The 16,698-nt window shown below is 40.9% G+C and overlaps 1 protein-coding gene and 1 long non-coding RNA gene across 3 annotated transcripts in view; one reads left to right on the plus strand and one right to left on the minus strand.

Moving 5' to 3' along the window:
• LOC107218308 (obscurin) overlaps positions 1-16,698 on the minus strand; it is a 203,311-nt gene that overhangs the window by 133,946 nt on the left and 52,667 nt on the right. For both annotated transcript variants that reach the window (XM_046731395.1, XM_046731396.1), the window contains exons 2-4: positions 9,526-9,675; positions 3,997-4,070; positions 3,604-3,750 (exon numbers count right to left, since the gene is read on the minus strand). In XM_046731395.1, coding sequence (XP_046587351.1) covers positions 3,604-3,750; positions 3,997-4,070; positions 9,526-9,610 — 306 coding nt within the window. In that variant the 5' untranslated portion in view covers positions 9,611-9,675. The remainder of the gene's footprint in view (positions 1-3,603; positions 3,751-3,996; positions 4,071-9,525; positions 9,676-16,698) is intronic.
• LOC124292892 overlaps positions 1-16,698 on the plus strand; it is a 154,569-nt gene that overhangs the window by 109,252 nt on the left and 28,619 nt on the right. Inside the window, exon 4 of the long non-coding RNA XR_006902841.1 lies at positions 12,371-12,711. This is a non-coding gene — a long non-coding RNA (uncharacterized LOC124292892). The remainder of the gene's footprint in view (positions 1-12,370; positions 12,712-16,698) is intronic.

The following is a 16,698-nucleotide window of genomic DNA, read 5'->3' on the forward strand; positions in this document are numbered from 1 at the left end:
GAAATTGGCGACGTATTTTACGCGTGTAAAATATTTTAACAAAAGTTCGTCGCGTTTCAACGAATTATAAATTCTACAAGTGTAGGACATTTCAAAATCCACGTATGATGTCCTTTTCAAAGATTGAACGCGTTTTTTTTTTTTTTTTTACGCTGCTATGAATATATCGGCACCAGACTGGTGAAATTTTATACTCTGACAGCGATCGTTGCGATTTCGAATCCCGTCAAATGAAACGCGAAAAAAAAAAGTACGAGTGCATGCAAAATATTATACGGCAACGAAGAAAACAAGTTGTGAATTCACGTCGTGACGATTTTTCACTACTTTGTCAGGGGAAAAAGGCTGATTGCAAACATGTTTGGAATTTTCATATAAACAACGAAAGTAAGCTCATCCGTTTCACTTCGTTTGTACGATAAGAATTTTTCTCATTAACTTTTCTCTCTCTCTCCTCGAGCCCAAAGTGCGGTTCAAGGGTGAAATTCGCTATTTCGAAAGACAAGGCACGCTTGAAAAGGGGGGAGAGGCAGACCGGTTGACATGTAAAGTCAAAGGGGGATGAAAGTCGGTCGTACATCTTATTCGTAGGCCGTGGGAGATAGGAAGGGTGGGTAAATCCAATTAGGCGAAAACACCATAAGGCGCTGGGTGGGGAGGGGCGGAAGCGCATATAATACTCGACGGCGAGATAACCGGAACGAGGTCTGTTTGAGGTCGAAGTTCAACGTGTGGGCGTTGCGGCGGGTGGCTGAAGGTCGAGGAGGGGACGCGCGGGGTTATCTCTGACTCTCACGTGCGTGAAGGCGCTCGGCCAAGTCTGGCTGGCTTCGCCGAAAACCGGGATAGGCGAGAGGAGAGAAGAGGAGAAGAGTGAACATGCACTGCCTCCTCCTTTTGTGATAAAGTGATGAAGCGATGAAGCTGCGAAATTAGGACCGAAATATTCCTCAGAAATTTCAGGAATTTCCTTTGGGGGTGAGTCGGGAAGAGAGTGTCGAAGGTGGAGGAAGAAACGGCAGCGCTAAAAACGTCTGGTTCGTTTCACCGAAATCCCGATCAAGTCCCGGTTAGTTTCGAATCGCGCGCTCGTTTATTCCGAGATTCGGCCGAGTGCAAACGAGTCCCGCTTTTTTCTCACCCCCGCCAAAAGTCGAGATCCTTGCCTTCCGTTAAACTGACCCCAGGCCTGCACGCGTATGCTTAGTATTTGCCGACTTCCATGCCGGCCCGGCATCCCCGGGTTATGGGTTATGGGTTATCGGTTATTGGTTATCCCCGATGATCCCCGCCGCCTCCACGAACCCTGCGTCGCGACCCGCAGTCAACCGAGCGAATAAATTGCCATTCGTATTCAAACGAACCTGCAGCCCGCCGACGGTGGGACGACGTGTATGTTCTAAGTCACGGAAATTGAAAAAAGAAGAAGAAGAAGGAGAAAGTGAGGCCGAAAAAAGGACACTCGGAAATAAACGCCGTATTTGTATTCGCTCCGCGAACCTTCGACCGACTTCAGTGGCGCGGGGGGTGCGTATTGCGAACATCTGCCTCTATCCTGAGGGATGGGGAGGGATGCCGAGGGAGAAGGTCTAACGAGTGCGATGACGCGTTGTCGTGTGAAATGGAAAAATCTACGTCCTCGCTTTCATAGAGTTACAATTGCGAATCGGTCCGTCTCGGTTGCGTTGATCGACGATTGATATAACGATGAGAAAATTGTCGTCACTCGTTGAATTTGGTGGTAAATTGTTCGATCGATGACTGAATTGGAACAATGTGTAAATAATTGATAGAGTTATTTTTCAACGAATATGTTGAAAAAAATTTATACACATGTCGCAAGCGTTGAAAGACGCGATTACACGTGAATGCGCTCGTTGAATAGCGACTGGCTATTAATTCAGGGGGAATCCATGGTTATACACTTTTTCCGAGAACCATTGTTGCCTCATGTTATAAAGATAGTCTCATAGAAATTGGTCAAAGCCACCCCCGATATCGCGAGAGATTGTATGGATATATTCTATCTCTTACAATTCCCGGCATGATTCTTCCAGGAACCAAAGTTTCGCAAGATTCTTAATTTTTATGTTCTCTGTTGGATTCTTTTTCGGAACATCGAGTATCTTTTGATGTCGTTTAAAGCTTGTCCGAAACTCGCCGGTAATCCCTCGAGATCCTTTAAGATCGTTTGATCTTAACGTCGCTTTAATACCTCGGTGAGTTTCGTGGGTAATCTCCTTCTCAACGATTTTGGAAAAATACAGCTTGCGAGCTTTCTTACAATAGTTCGGAACCGTTTGAGACATCCGCTAATATTCGTAGACTTTCAAACCCAATTCAAAGCCGAAACTTTCTACGAATCTTCAATCACCAGGATCTCGAGATGTTGAAACGTTAAGGCGTGTCCGTGTCGAAGAATGTTATACCGCTTCGTCTCGCGACTATCAGAGCGGAAGCTGGCAAATATCCGAAACTTTTGATCCTGGAAAAGCCAGCCGCTACTTGACGTTGCCATTGAGAAATCTTTGAAAATTAACCCCGTCGAGAATCCGCGCTGGTTTAATGCGGCTGAGTTTCGTGCCCCGGCATTTCGGCTGTTGTGCTCCCGGTGCTGGCTGTTATTCAAGTGCCGGGATTTACTCGAGGCGAAGTAAGCGGAGGACACGGGAAGAAGGGGATCAGCCGGAAAAGGGGAACTCGAGGAATTACGTTGGAGTTACCTACGCGATGGTTTCGGATGCGCCAGCAGGCGTTGTTTTCCCAACGAGCGAGCTTGCCAACCACCGGATGTGCGATTCACGTCGGATTGATTTCCGTTGTCGTTGCAACCTCACGTCGTTATACGACCATCGGACAACGGACTCCCGATAATTTTCCGCTTCTATAGCTTTGTATTCAACGCCTAACTAAATTATTCGACAGGGACGGCGTCCCTGAATTTTCCGGGTCGTGTTCACGGATTTGTTTCTTCAACCCTCGAAACGGGAAGTTATCGGGAGTCTGGGTTAAGGGAAAAAAATTTCCGACACTGATAACCGTAGATTGCAAATGTCAATTTTTTTTCTCCAGCAGTTTAAATTCTCGAGGTTTTTGAAAATCACTAATCACATTTTACATAATTAATTCAGAGACAGCACGTGTTAGGCTAATATTTCAATCGAACGTACACCGATAGTCCGATTTAAACTTTTCAAGGCACTCTTCTCTCCAGACGACATGCCAATCTGGCTCAAATGCGGGGATTTTTTTGCGTTTCACTTTTTTACTAACTTATGTACAGAACAAAGATACTTTTTTTCCAATTCTTTTCAATGTCTGTTAAATAGATGACATTTCCTATTGAAAATTGCTTTTCGGAGATTTTCACAGTTAGACAGGGAAACGGGATGTTTTCGAAAGTCACTTGCGCTATTTTTTATGAAAAATGGACAATGGATCGGTTATCCGAAGTAAAGTTTTTCGTGTTCAAACGGTAAACGTTCACCACGAATTTCTCTAAGCTGTCAAAATTTATGGTCAGTGGTTACTCGAGGGAGAAAAATATCTACCTCTGCATCCTATATGATAATCAATTTTTCGTAAATTTGTGCAAAAGCTCACCGTTCCGTCCCGGAGATCGTGTACTCGGCAATGCATGTGAACGTGCGTTCCCAGCTGTGCTGTGATGTTGCTGTCCGCGTCCTCGAAGAAAGGACGAGGCTCGGGAGTCGCGCCGATTTCAGTCGCGAGACTTTCCTCTTCGTAGACCTGCGTAGGAAACGGATGGTGCGTTTGAAAAATTTTTTTTAGCTTACCGATGGGATATCGATTGTAATGTACTGTTTGAAAATTCAACGAATTTACGCCACAGTCGGACCCTGTAACTGCGTCAACACGGACCTTTGGTCTCTGGAAAATGTCTGCTTTGAAACTTGTTAAACGAGTTGAGGACAACTTCGGTTAATTGGAAAGTACGAAGTTCTACTGTACGGTGATACTGCAATAATAACCCACCTCGGTGAAAGGAGAGCTCAACTCGTGCCAGAGGTTTTTCGGTAAGTCCTCCAGCCTCGGATACGGTTTCACGACTGAAAATTACGCAAACAGATTGTGTTAATTAGCTGTTTCGTGTTCTCTTGCTAATGCGTTACATGTATACTGCGAAGTGAAGGAAATTAGAAGGCTGTTGGTTTTAATGGGTTGCATGCAGAGGGTGTGCGAAAGCAACGTTTACGTTCGTGAGTATTAAAAATGACGAGACATCGATCAGTGGCTTTGATAAATTGGTCCGAATAGCCACTTTTTAAAAATCTTCAATCTTCTATCAGTAACCCAAGGTAACGGAAATTTAAAAACTTCATTTGATTATGCTGCAACGAAATTCTAAACTCAAAAAAACTTGGATTTTACGAAGTAACGATAAGTTTAGAACAAACCGTGAGAAAGATAAAAAAAAAAAAGGATAAACGTGATCGTAACCGATGCGGAGAAGCGGAACTTTTTCCTATATCTATTTATCTTTTGCGACACCATAGCGAGTTTAAAATGTTTCCTTAAAATTCTTTCGAAAAGTTAAGCGAAGTTAAACTGACACGTAACTTTGCACGAGAGAAAATCGTAAAGACATTTGAAAGAACTGAAGCATATATCGGCGCGAGTTTGAAATTTCGTTTCTCTCGTTTGTCTTTTTTCTTTTTTTTTTTTCTCATTTTCTTGAAAATAAAGTAATTCAGTCGTCTGAACTGACAGAGAACTAGGAAGGAACTGACTAACGTTGGTGATAAATTGATTTTCGTATTGTTAGCCAAAGAAAATGTTAAGTCTTTCACATCACACTCGAAAAATTCAGAGTTTTTACGGGAAAATTCCGTACTTCATTGGGACAGGACTCGTCCAAATAATTTCATTTTCTTTTTTTTCGTGTAGAGTGTGAAAAAATAATTTGTCTTTTTTTAAATGATTTTACTGGACGTCTACCCGAAAATGAATCTCATATTTTGAAAGATCTAACTTTTTCGCTTAAAAAATACTACTCGCAATGGATCATATTTTTTAGTGCTAAGAACTTGAAGACAAAAATTGAATGAAGGAACGAATTAATTTGCTCGTCGTAAACAATTACATATACTCAGAGGTTTAAAATCCGGGGTATATTCATATCTCGATGATGCGCTTCTATAACTGGTTGAATTGTCCGAATACAATTGATGTAATTCCATAAAGGATTGAGAGTGAGAGAATAAAAACAAATCGATGAAATAACCAATATACATTATATATCTATTAGAGTGCTTCAGAATCAAAAAAAATTTGATCCTGCTCGCAGTTGCAGCTTGAAAAGCTTGTTTTGAACAGGAAAATAAGCCCCTTAAAAGATAAAGTCTGTTGCTTATGGGGAATGGCTGCCGAAATCGCATTTTATGATAAAAATCGTCAAAACTCCATTTCTGTGCCATTTTGACGATAGCATTTTTTTTTATTGCCGCTAGAAAAGTGATTTTGGATCTTGCAAAGAGTCTCCGTGGAATTTGAGGTTGATTGGTTATCGAGAATAGTCGTAGTAATAGTATAAAAAACATTTTATCATTCTCTGACAAATTCGATTTCAACCTCCTCTTTTTACAGTCACGTACGTCAAGTAAATCGAACTTTAAGTCGAATAGCTGGACGCGGAGAAACGATTTTTTTGTAATAAAATCATTCGCGTCTTTTGCAAGCCTGACACCCAATCTTTCTCTTGAATTCGAATACGCTTTGAGACTTTTTCCGAATCTTCTCTATCTTTGATCGCTTGAACGATTTTCAATTTGACATCATTCGGCACAATGTCATTTTATACAATTGCATTTTGTGACTCTTTTCCATAACCAATAAACCTCATATTCCATGGCAAACCTTTTCAAGACTCAAAATAACTTTTCTAGCGGCAATAAAAAAATCCTCCTGTCGAAATACTATAAAAATGGAATTTTCATTATATTTATCACAAAATGCGATTTCGGCAGCCGTTCCGCACAAGCTACAGATCTCATCATTTGAGCTGCGTATTTTTCTGTACAAAACAAGCTTTTCAGGGTGTCAAGTGAGAGCTAAATGTTAAATTTTTTCATTCCAAAACCCTAAAATATCCGTACACATTACTTCCTCGTCGTCTATCATTATTGCGATCGACGTTACGATTGCAATATCGCAGCGCAAAACGAGATGACAATCTTCCGAATTCGGTTGGCGACGAAAATTCAGTCGAAGCCTACAAGCAGCCCCTTATAAATTCCGGACGTTGCGGTACAATAATTGTCCGTCAACGGCTTTGGAGTTCTAGCTGGCCAATTTGGACAGGAGTTGGAGCGATCGACTTGCCACTGCAGCCGCGCTCAGCGAATATAAGGGCGAATTTAGTGCTCCGCTACATCCGGGGGTGGATGCAAAAGTAAAAGCTGAGCTTGCTCGCGATCGACGACAATTTCACCCCCACCTTTGCCCGGGGCTGCATTCTCGGCTCCGTCGACGATAGACGACTTGAATTTTCGAAAGGTTGGCGTCGTCTCATTTTCCAATACCTACGTAACTTCCACCCCGGCTCACGATCAGTCGTCTCGCTAACAGTCACTCGTTGTACGTATCACGTCCAGCTTTGTATGTGCAATACGTCTTAACCTCAATCGATAACCACGCGGTGGAAATCCGAGGATGGATAGAAAGGTATAAATTCAATGTCCGTTTACCCCTTTTCCATTCAGTTACCGCGCGCGGAGGTGCATTCCTAATTGTTGGGAAGGAAGTTTTTAACTTTAGATCTTGCAAAATTGAGTGTTGTTAACGAAAGATGTAAAGAAATAAAAAATGATTCGGAGGCTTTTTGAACCAGCACTGTCTTGTCTTTGATTTGTCTTTCTTTCGTACCTGTCGTAGTTTTGAAGGGAGTTAAAAAGTTCACCAACTTTGAAATCTACGCGTTCTCTAGAAATTCGTTGATATCGGTTTACTTTCTTCAAAAAGTTTCAGCATTGACTTCGATCATTTATCTTGAGAAAAGAGAAAGAAAATACAACCGCATATTAGAATAAATTTTCAAGGCGATAGTTTTTTTTTTCTTTTTTTTTCACCAATTTCACATCTTTAAATAAATATATTTGACTTTCATTCGTCGACTAAAATAATTCTCACACGCACGAATATTAAACTTTCGATTAAGAGTCCCAAGATACGCTTATCGATTCATCAGCATTACATTTCTTGTCATTTATCTGATAAGCGATAAAAAACGAATAACCCTGTTTTACCAAATCTCCTGCGAATACGAAACGTCTGAAATATATCTAGGAGTTGATCCGTGCCGCGAAAGCTTTTGCGTGAGAATACCCTTACAGCGTCGTAGCCTAGCTGATATTACGGTATACACGCGTACAGCTAAGGATGCATATTCGTGATAAGCGAGGATAAATAATCCAAGAAGGCTTTCCTCGAAGGAATTTTGCATGTTATACGTGGGTACGCATAACCCGCATTTACTTCTGGCACCTGATGTTTATAATCATAATAAATCACGGGCTCTCCTTACATAGTCGAATAATCCGTAGAACGAAAATACCTGTGATCAAAATCTGAGGGATTTTGGAGAAAATTAGAGGGCTCGGTACGGTTTAATCTCCGGCTGATTCAGTCCCACCGTAGGCGTAGGAAAATATTCATATATAATTAAACGAACAAGCAAAAGCTTCTGTTGTCGATGACGGATTGATAGGACGCTATATTGTTATGCTATACCAAGCGTAACGATTCAATCGCTCTGCTACCGCTGTGTAATATTATACCTAAGCACTGCACGCGATTGTCGGATAGCGGAAGTGCTTGAATCCTTTTTTTAATCACCGAATAACGGGGCCCATCAATTTCCATCGCGGGCGAATCGACGATTCCTGCACATTTTATCCCCTCGCGGTCATGCCAGCGGCCCTTTTATAATTAATTTATTGATTATAGGAAACCGGGAATTTATTGCCAATCGATTACCTAATTGGAAAATTATTAGACGACGTCTGCACCTCCGCTGCATGCCGAGAAGATCACCCTCCCGAATTATTACCGCTCGTCGTCGTCGCATTGTCATCATTCTGATTAGTTTCTCCCAGTTTCTCAACGTCTGATAATAGCTTGGTACCTGTGGCACGTCTACGTATATATGTCTAACTTAACTATATATGTATAATTCTTGAATACAAAAGGGGAATTAATCAAAGTGAATTATGACCGTACGAAAGTATTCGGAAATACCCGGAAATTATGTACCGCAGCGGTCGTGATGTGAAAAAGAGCAAAGTTGACCGCGAGAATTATCCCGGCATTCAGATACATCGGGACGAAGTGTGGATTTCTGCAACGTGGAATGACTGAAACAGCCCGATTATCGTTGAACCGAAAAATAGAGAAAATTTTGCTATTCCAAAGTGGGAGAAATTCTCAAGATTTGCGGTTATGTCATATTGGCGAAACCAGGAAAGTCTGGGAAACTGAAAAATGTGAATACAGTAGAAGGAAAATTGTAAATTCGATATCTTTGAAGTGGGAAATTATGAGATTGTGGCTCTCGGTCAACAGGAATTAAAGAAATTCGGAACCAATTGTGAAGTAAAAATTTTGCTGTGGAAAAACTACGGACAACCAAACGGTTGGTAAAAAGAAGAGTCAAGTTTTTTTTACTAAACGACAAAAAGTTGACGAAAAAATAGGAGAGCGAAATTTCGGTGAATAGAGAAGTTCACTTCTCTTCGTAGCCAGCGAACGTAACAATTTTAAAAATACCAAATGTCCGTCCATCTCGTGATAAAATTTATAATTATATCGATTTTTAGCCAATCAAGCTCCCTAATCTAACTTTATCCACGATTTAAGGAAAATTGAATCTACCGTCGAATACGACGAATTTCAAGCATGAAAACTTGTATCGGCCGAGTGAAAAAATGAGAAAAATCCGGATAACCGTGAGACGGAAAAAAGAATAAATATGTATATCGGAGTAAGAATAAGGATATACGGGAAAAGCCGATTCAAATAAATACATAACACTTTATTTTCAATCCCCATTTACGGGGCGCCAGGATCGGGGACCGGCTCTAGCTAGTTGGTATATATCTAGGTGGCGTCATATCGAGTAGAAAGATATTTCGTTCGAGCTGAGAACTGATATTCTGCACATTTTTTATCCCGCTTGAACGAGCTTGAACGAGCTTGAACGAGCTACAGTCCGCAGTCAGGGAAGTTGTTCGACCGAATGAAGGTTGCTCTATTTATTATCTTTGAAATCAGTTCCATTCGCTCGTTCATAATGTATTATGCTTATAATTATGCACACTCATGGGTGGTTGAATACACGTCGTCGTATCCATCCCATTCTGTGCACCATTATCGGGGGATGATTTGCCGAACGACGGGAATTAACGCTTCAAGAATAATAAAACAGCCGTGAAACTCCGCGTGTTTAAACACTGATAAAGATTAATCCTCGCGGTGTGTAAAATGCGCGATAGCGAAGAATATACTCACCGGGGAGCGATGCTGCATTCAGCGAACGGAACAGAAGAACCAATATGGCGGCCCCCAAGGCCTTCGGACTTCTTCCCATAGTCATGTCCGCCGCTCAGCTCATTTTTTCGATCTTCAAATATTCCGCCCCTTATTTATCGCCGTTGTTAACTGAAAACAGAATTGATACCCAATCGTGAGATCGATGCTTTTACGATACCAATCATAGAGTGGAAATTGCGAAGGAAAAAATGAACAGATTCTCCGCCCTTCTTTCGAACCACCACATCCCGATACGTGGTATAACATGAAATTCATTATACCCACGGTGATGGCTTACGGGCACTTTGCAATCAGTTTGATACACCGAAGCGTATAACTTTCACGGGGCGCAGGTTAAGCCAGGATTGTCCTGCATCGGGTTAGCGTCCATAACACACGGGTATGAAACCCCGCAACAGGCGTCAGCCCCGCGTTTGTTGCTGACCATTTTCCCGCCACTTCAAAGGAACGTAGGGAGGGTGAAACCGAGTAGCGCATTTCGAAATTCAATTACTCTCCACGCGCGTGTAGTGATGATGGAAAATTGAGGAAATATGCAAATTGAAAAAAGAGCCACGAAACGGGGGCTGCGGGGGAATACCGCGCGTAAATGATTAAGCCTTGAAAAACCAACGAGAGCTGATTCGAAAAACCGCATTGAAAGGAGATTCTTATTAACGATGGTACGAAATACAGTCCCCTGGGGGGGACGGTGGAGATTTTTTTGTCGAAACCACTTGCCAAATTATAATGCGATTAACTAGAGAATTATTGGTGTGGTTGAAAATATTTTTATAGTTGGCGTCACAATGCAGGAAATAGATTGTAAAATTTAGTATCTCGAACCATGGAGAAACGGTAGTCAAAAGCTTTCTTAATTTGCGGTAATCACAAAAAAAAAGAAAAAAAAATACGAACAGTCAAGTTAAACGTACTATCAATAGTCAATATTTTTAGTATTTATATAGTTAGTTGCATAATTATTATACTATTTTTGACGTCTTCGCGTTGTTAGTTCAAGGTGACGTTGATTTGTTGTGGACCTATTCGAAAGTACAGTGAAGTTTCATCATAAAATTTGTCGACTAAACTATAAATTTTGAACTCTAGAAACTTTCAGCTGTTTGTAAAAAAAAAAAAGTAGAATAAAAAAAAAAAAATTCAAATAAAATAAGAATTTCTCTCGGTGTGGAAAAACTCGGGAAATGAATTATAATCAAGCACGTGAACTAATTAAAACTCAGTTCAGCGGAAAACAATGTTGTTTTATCATCAAATGCCATGAAACCATGGCAGTTACGCAAGTCTGGTAATTGAAATTAAAACCTATCACAGGGCAAAGAGCTGGAAAGTGTAAGATATAGCTTGCGAACCTCTGGACCATGACTATTGTTCAGAGCAATTTCATCTCCGGTTATTTTCCGGTCATCTTGGTCAGCTACACGGGGCGGAGGATGGGTTCTGACTCATTCGTACAAACACCGTAATATCGTACCCATTTCACGTATTACGTACTTCGTATTTACACATACATGCTCCAAGTATGAAGAGAACTGATTGGCAATCTGTTCAGTTTGCCCAGTACCGCTACAGTTTTAATCAACCTCAGCTGACGCTTAATCAGTCTCTGATAGCGCGATTATGGCTGTGATTTCCACCGCGGATTATCAACCAGCTGCCACGGCACCCTTGCCTGTATGCTACGTTCCTGGTTGATGAATTATACGAAATTGGTATCGAAAGGAAGACCGTGCTTTAGTGATTTTTTTTTTTCTGTGCAATTAGTAACGACTGTGAGGACCTTATTCATCCGCTGAACTGATTTTAGAACTTGCATACCTGTAATCAGTTCAGCTTGAATTATCGTCCTATGGATTGTAATATTGTAGATTATTTTTACAATGCTGTTTGTTTTTTGGCATATACTCAACGGAAGTAAAAAAATGTTTTGAATTTTATCACCGGAATGTATTCAAGTTAATTTTTCTCTTGTTCGTTTACAAGTCTGATGATCTGATGTAAGTTTCTTTTTCAACCTGATCAGACGAATCCCGTGTTATTTGAGAAGCTATTTGATCCACTTACAAAACGCGAATGTGGGACTGTTTTGCTTTTACTATGCCAATGTCGCTTAAAACCACGTCAAAGTGATACCATCTTACGATGAGATTATATGGCAAGTTGTATGTATGAAACGTATGTACTTTTAACAGAATCCCTCGAAATCGGTGTTTCCTCAATCAAAATCGGAACCCCTTTTCATCGTCTGTCCAGAAAAGTTGGAATTCTCCTGAGAATATCTGTCACGAGGTTTTACAAAGCGCTTACATTTATAAAGCTGGCTGAAACGAATGGAATATAGAAATAAAAATACAAATAACAGTATTGTATAGAACCCCATAATACATGAAAAGGAAAATGAAGTGTAATAAGATAAAGTAATTGATGCGGCTTCAAAGAGACTCGGAGAAGTATTTAGATAAATTGACAGAATTTTGAGTAACGTGGATTAAAAATTTGAAACTTTTGTGATAATTTGAAACTTGTTTGTCGGTAAAAGTAAAACTGAACAGAATAGAATCTTAGAATAGAAAGTAGAGGTATAGAAAAGGGGAAATATTTGTTAGCGATTTTGAACTGAGAACAATAATAAATATGCACAAAGCCATTGCTCGAGAATATTATATTATGCATATAAATTATAATCGATCGATTTTGAACAAAAAGCGAACTATTCTTGAGTAAACAAAGCGGTCTGGTATCCGCAATATATTTTGGCATATTTGCAACATTTTTTTAACTGGAAGAATGTTTCTTATTCCAGCGTAAGATGCCGAGGATCGATGGAACAAAGTAACGGCCGAATAGCGGAACGGGGGATCGGTCGAACGGAGGAACGGAGGAATCGGAGGAATCGGAGAAACCGGGGAACGGGGGAACGAAGGAACAGAGTAACGGGGGAATCCGTGGATCTGAAGGAAGGCACGGAACGGAACAGAGAGATAAACGGGGGAACGGAAGGAACGGAGGAACGAAGGGACGTGCCTGAGTGGGGATCGAGGGGGATTCGAGGTCGGCTAAAGAGCTAGCCGCGGATCTGTCCTGTGAGATCCTTGAGTCGACGAGGATGCGACGGACGAAGTTCCCGGACCTCGCAGAGGCCGGGTAAACGGATTGCGGAAAGTTGCGGGGTCGGAGGGGGCGATGAAAGGGGCGAATCAGCCGAGGGGGGAAAGTCAAACAGAAGATTGTTACCGCGGATCTTCGTGATTTGATTTCGGTTAGTTTACCGAAAAACATCAGCCCTGTTTCTTTTGGCAACACGTCCCGCAGGCTGCGGTCGACGCTGACGCCAAAGCCGCCGTCGCCTGGCTCTCTCCGACTCTAATGAATCTATCCCGAACTTCTTCTCGTCTTCTCGTCTCCTCGTTTTCACTTCCCCATCCCCTTTGCAACCCTTCGGAACTCCCACATCTCCTCGGCTTCCCTTCTTCTTCTTCTTTTTCTTATTTTTCCTTGGGAGCTTCTTCTCGTACGGCAACCTCGATTGTCTTATCGAAGTTTCAAATTATTTCACTGTCTGGTCCAGGCTTTCCTGCATCCTCGCGTCGTCCTCTCCCTCCGCCTCCTTTCCGTCCTCGGACGATCCTGTCGGGTTGAATTTTTACTCATCGTCGGGCAGCTGCTGCCTTTGTCAGCGGCACGGCTCGGCGCCCCGGCGTTTTCGGGAAAACGGTCTGTTATCACGCTTTTTCGTATAAAGCTACAGCTGGAAAAAGCCCGTCTCAAAGTCAGTTAGTCGGAAGTTTTTGATGCAAATTGCGCGAATATGAATGAAAGATACTGTCTTTCCGATCTCGCCACTTTCACGAGTGACTTTTCACGAAACGAAACGAATGCTGGTCCAGATAAAAAACAAATGGCGTCTGTAATTGACAAGACGTAAAATTCGGCACCGTGGGAGCATCGGGTGGCACTAATCGTCGGTGTTGTCACCGGTTGCATTCAGAAGTCACGCGAACCCTCGAAACATCGGGCAATTCAGTCGCCTCTTTTTATCTCTTGAGAAACTGCGACGACGGTTTGTCTTGTCTCAGACGCTCCGAACCAACCCCATTAATTAGAACCCCTATACACGCCAGATGTCGTCAGCCGGGCAAGAACCTTGATGGACGCAAGACCGAAATTCAATTTCCAAACACGCGCCGTAAGCCTGATCTCTGATTTACTTCAAGCGATGTGCGCGATGTTTGAAATCGGCGTAAATACATTCAGAGCATCAAATATTCTCGATAAATTATGCCGAGTTAGAATTGCAGGGATCTTAGCTCCAGATTTGTCCGACCTCTGCCGTGTTTGAAGATTTATTTATTTATTCGAGCGGAAATTTTTTGGAATCTAGACTCGCAAATTTTTACACAATTCGGATACAAATCAAACCGTGCGACATTGAGCTTGAAAAACTTGAATCGTACGGACAATTTCTAAGTCACCCAAAAAGTTCAGCTAAATTCGGGAATCTTCATTACAATACAAATGTATCTTCATGCGTTACTGGTCGTTTTTTTTTTTTGTAAAGTGTGAGAATTTAGCATACGATATTTATTCGCTGATTTTACTCTGGAAAAAAGTTGTAAAATTTTTAAAATTACTGGGATATTGCGCTGTCAAATTTGCTGGTAATAACCAATCTACATATACCTGTAATGCACTTGTACCAATTTTCACATGTTAAATTTAAATGAAAGAACTTTGGTGGCCGTTTCGCATTGTTTTAGAATTTAAAAAATTTATACCGAACAATCGAACAAACAATATTGCATCGTCATCCAGGTCCAAGCTATGTTTAAAATTTCAAATCTCCAGCTCATCGGGAAGATAGTTTAAAATCGATTGCAAAATTTGTACCGAACAGACAAACAAACAGACAGACAAGAAAGCGAGTTAATAAAAACGTGGTGAATTCCAATACAACGAAAGAGTTGTTTCCGAATTTGGTAGACTCAAATCCTGTTGCTTCTGTTCCTTTTAAGCTTTTACATGTCATTTTGTTTCTTTGAGCAATGATTCTCCCGTCACGTCACCGAAACATCTGTTACCGATCAGGCATAAAATTGATTCGATGAATCAGACACTCAGTGGTCCGAGGAAAGATAAGAATCAGGACTATTCTACGCCCCGCAGAAATGGCTGTAGAATTCGACTGGATCCCTGCTGGTATAACGGGTGCGAGTTCGCCGATCTAACGTGACTCGTAATTCATGGGAAAAGGTCCAGTCCCTTCACCTTCTACAACCCGACTGATACAGAGTGCCTATGAGAGGCCAGGAATTTATGAGCCGCACCGATACACGAAGGCTGGAGAATTTCAGCGCGTGTTACCCTCCAGAGGATCCTGATCCTGCGGGTATAAATAATACAGACGCGCTGTATTTCTAAATTCACGGTTCTTTATACTCGGAGAAAAGGGAGATCAGTTATTGTAATAACCCGGGAAATCGTTAAATCACTTTTCGCGAGATTTCTGGATTTTGTGGACGGGACAATAACTCGAAAATCGATTATCTGACGTAATGGATAAAATTTCACTGCTGATTCAAACTTGTAGAACTGATAAGATTTTTGCGGGGAATCGGTCGGGCCATCTCTACATTTTTTAAGAGTATCAAAATTCTTATTATTATTTTTAAAAAGTTATGGGAACAGTGGACGGTTCTAGGACTCGTCGTTTTTGATATTCAATATTGTCTTGATAATTGTAAAAGTTGGATCTCGTTTTTTCAACGATCCGGTGTGAGGTTCGCCCCAGTCATTAAAAACAAAATGAATTACAGGGTGAATATCTTCGGGAAATCGTTTGTAAAAATACCAATTGTAACGTAATTGAATATAAAAATCAAATAAGCCATCGGTAATATTTTCACGTCGATAATCATCTTTGCAAAAGGTGTACAGATGAATAAACAGAAAGATAAGTCGATATTAGCAGAAGTTACTTCCACCCCAAATGCTACACCTTTCTTTTCACGCAATTCTGATAGAGTAAAAAAACAAAAAAATAAAAGAAAAAAAACTAGAGGTGGAGAGAAAAATAAGAACCGAGTGAAATGAATAATTGTTTTTAAACGATTCGCTGAACCAGTAAAAGCGAATCGAAACTCCAATTCTTGACCGAGTTCATTGGTTGCGATAATGATGTACCGGTATATAGGTAATCATAATGTATATAAAACGTGAAATTAGTATTTATATACAGATTCATTCCTCTTTCTCTTTCACGCTGTCGGTGCTTGTGAACCGAATCGCGAATATCCACCGGCTAGTACCCACTCTTTTTTAGAATAATTGCAACTGAGGGAAGGGATGATTGAGGGGTTGAAAATGACCAGGGAGAAATCTCAAGGGGAATTAATCTGCCAGCGCGAAATGACGGTCAGTGCCAATTTTTCGAGGGGATAGTGGGTACAATGAGCTGTTTGAAAACGAAGGTAAACACAAAAAAAAAAAAATCGACAATTTTCAAAACGATTTTCAAACATTACTGGTCGACTGTTTGTAATGAAAATTTGTTACACGCCGCGAATAATCTCTGGATTATATAATACTTAGTGCCGAATTTTCAGTCTTTTCAGCTGTACCGATTGATTATCATTAATGTAGAGTTTGGTAGAAGTTTCTTAAACTTCTCACACTGCACAGAAAGTGGTTATGTATAATAATATATTGCCCAAAGTTAAAGACAGGTCATTAATTTGATTTTCTTTCGAACCAACGTTTTCCACAATGCGAAATCTACATCTTAAGGAACAACTAATTTCGGCGTTTGGTCCTGCCTAAAGAAATACGTCGACCATTTTATTGCCACCGCTTCCGTCTCGTCCCTCCCTCTTTCCTTCTCCTCGTCTTTATCTTCTATTCTTATATACCCAGCGTTATCAGTTTCACAGGCAGAAATTCTATAAATTTATTTCTTTCACTCCCTCATAGTGGGAAAAAAAAGTATTGAGAGCTAAACAAAAAACAAATAATACGTACCCATCGTGTGAGTCTTACAAGGATTTAAAAAGTACCGATGATCAGATCAAATTGGATCGAGACAATTGCATTCGTTGTAATCAAGCAGATTTTAAGAATCACAAATTTCACTCACAA

Source organism: Neodiprion lecontei, chromosome 2, assembly GCF_021901455.1.
Source record: "Neodiprion lecontei isolate iyNeoLeco1 chromosome 2, iyNeoLeco1.1, whole genome shotgun sequence".
NCBI lineage: Eukaryota > Metazoa > Arthropoda > Insecta > Hymenoptera > Diprionidae > Neodiprion > Neodiprion lecontei.